Source organism: Myotis davidii, unplaced genomic scaffold, assembly GCF_000327345.1.
Source record: "Myotis davidii unplaced genomic scaffold, ASM32734v1 scaffold355, whole genome shotgun sequence".
NCBI lineage: Eukaryota > Metazoa > Chordata > Mammalia > Chiroptera > Vespertilionidae > Myotis > Myotis davidii.
The window spans coordinates 299732-300305 of NW_006286818.1; the positions used below are offsets into that span (position 1 = coordinate 299732).

The 574-nt window shown below is 64.5% G+C and overlaps 1 protein-coding gene across 4 annotated transcripts in view; it reads right to left on the reverse strand.

Annotated features, from left to right (window-relative positions):
- Window positions 1-574, reverse strand: part of POU2F3 (POU class 2 homeobox 3) — a 90082-nt gene that overhangs the window by 32269 nt on the left and 57239 nt on the right. Inside the window, exon 1 of one of the 4 annotated variants that reach the window (XM_006758720.2) lies at window positions 47-138. The exons of the other annotated variants lie outside the window; for them this stretch is intronic. Within the exon in view, the coding sequence (XP_006758783.2) occupies window positions 47-100 (54 nt within the window). The 5' untranslated portion in view covers window positions 101-138. Of the gene's footprint in view, window positions 1-46; window positions 139-574 lie in introns of those variants that run through there. 4 annotated transcript variants of the gene reach the window in all.

Below are 574 nucleotides of genomic sequence, written 5' to 3' on the forward strand. Positions count from 1 at the left end.
CTGAGTTCAGAGGATGGGGCGAGGGGTCGGGACGAACCACCTCTACCGCCGCGCGTGTCCTCGGGCCGCGCTGGGCTCTCACGGGCGGGCACCCTGGCATCTCTGCTCTGTTTTTGCTGCTTCCGTGGAGCGCACACTCACAGCCCGGGAGGGAGGTGGCTGCGCACCGACCGGCTCCGGCGTCCAAGACGCGGGGGGCGGCGCTGTCCGGGCCGGCTCGGAGCTGACCTCCCAGGAACTGCGCGGGTGTGCAGCTCCCCGTCCGTCCGGACAGAGGGGCTTTCCGACAACCAGGGGGGACCCGCACAGCCCCCCTCAGTCAGGGGGGACCGCACAGCCTCCTCCCTCCCCCGCGCCCCTCAGTTCCTCCACCAGCTCCGGCACCCCAATTCTTCCCCACAAATGGAGTTCTCACAGTCTAATCACACGGAAACATTTGTAAAAGTTAGAAATAAATGATAAACGACGTATTTAGCACCAGCACCAGCACACCTTAGGTTTCTCTGCGAGGAGATTTTACTGAAGCAAAGCCTCTCGGGCCAGCCCCCTCCCACAGGGCCCTTCTCTCCCCGCG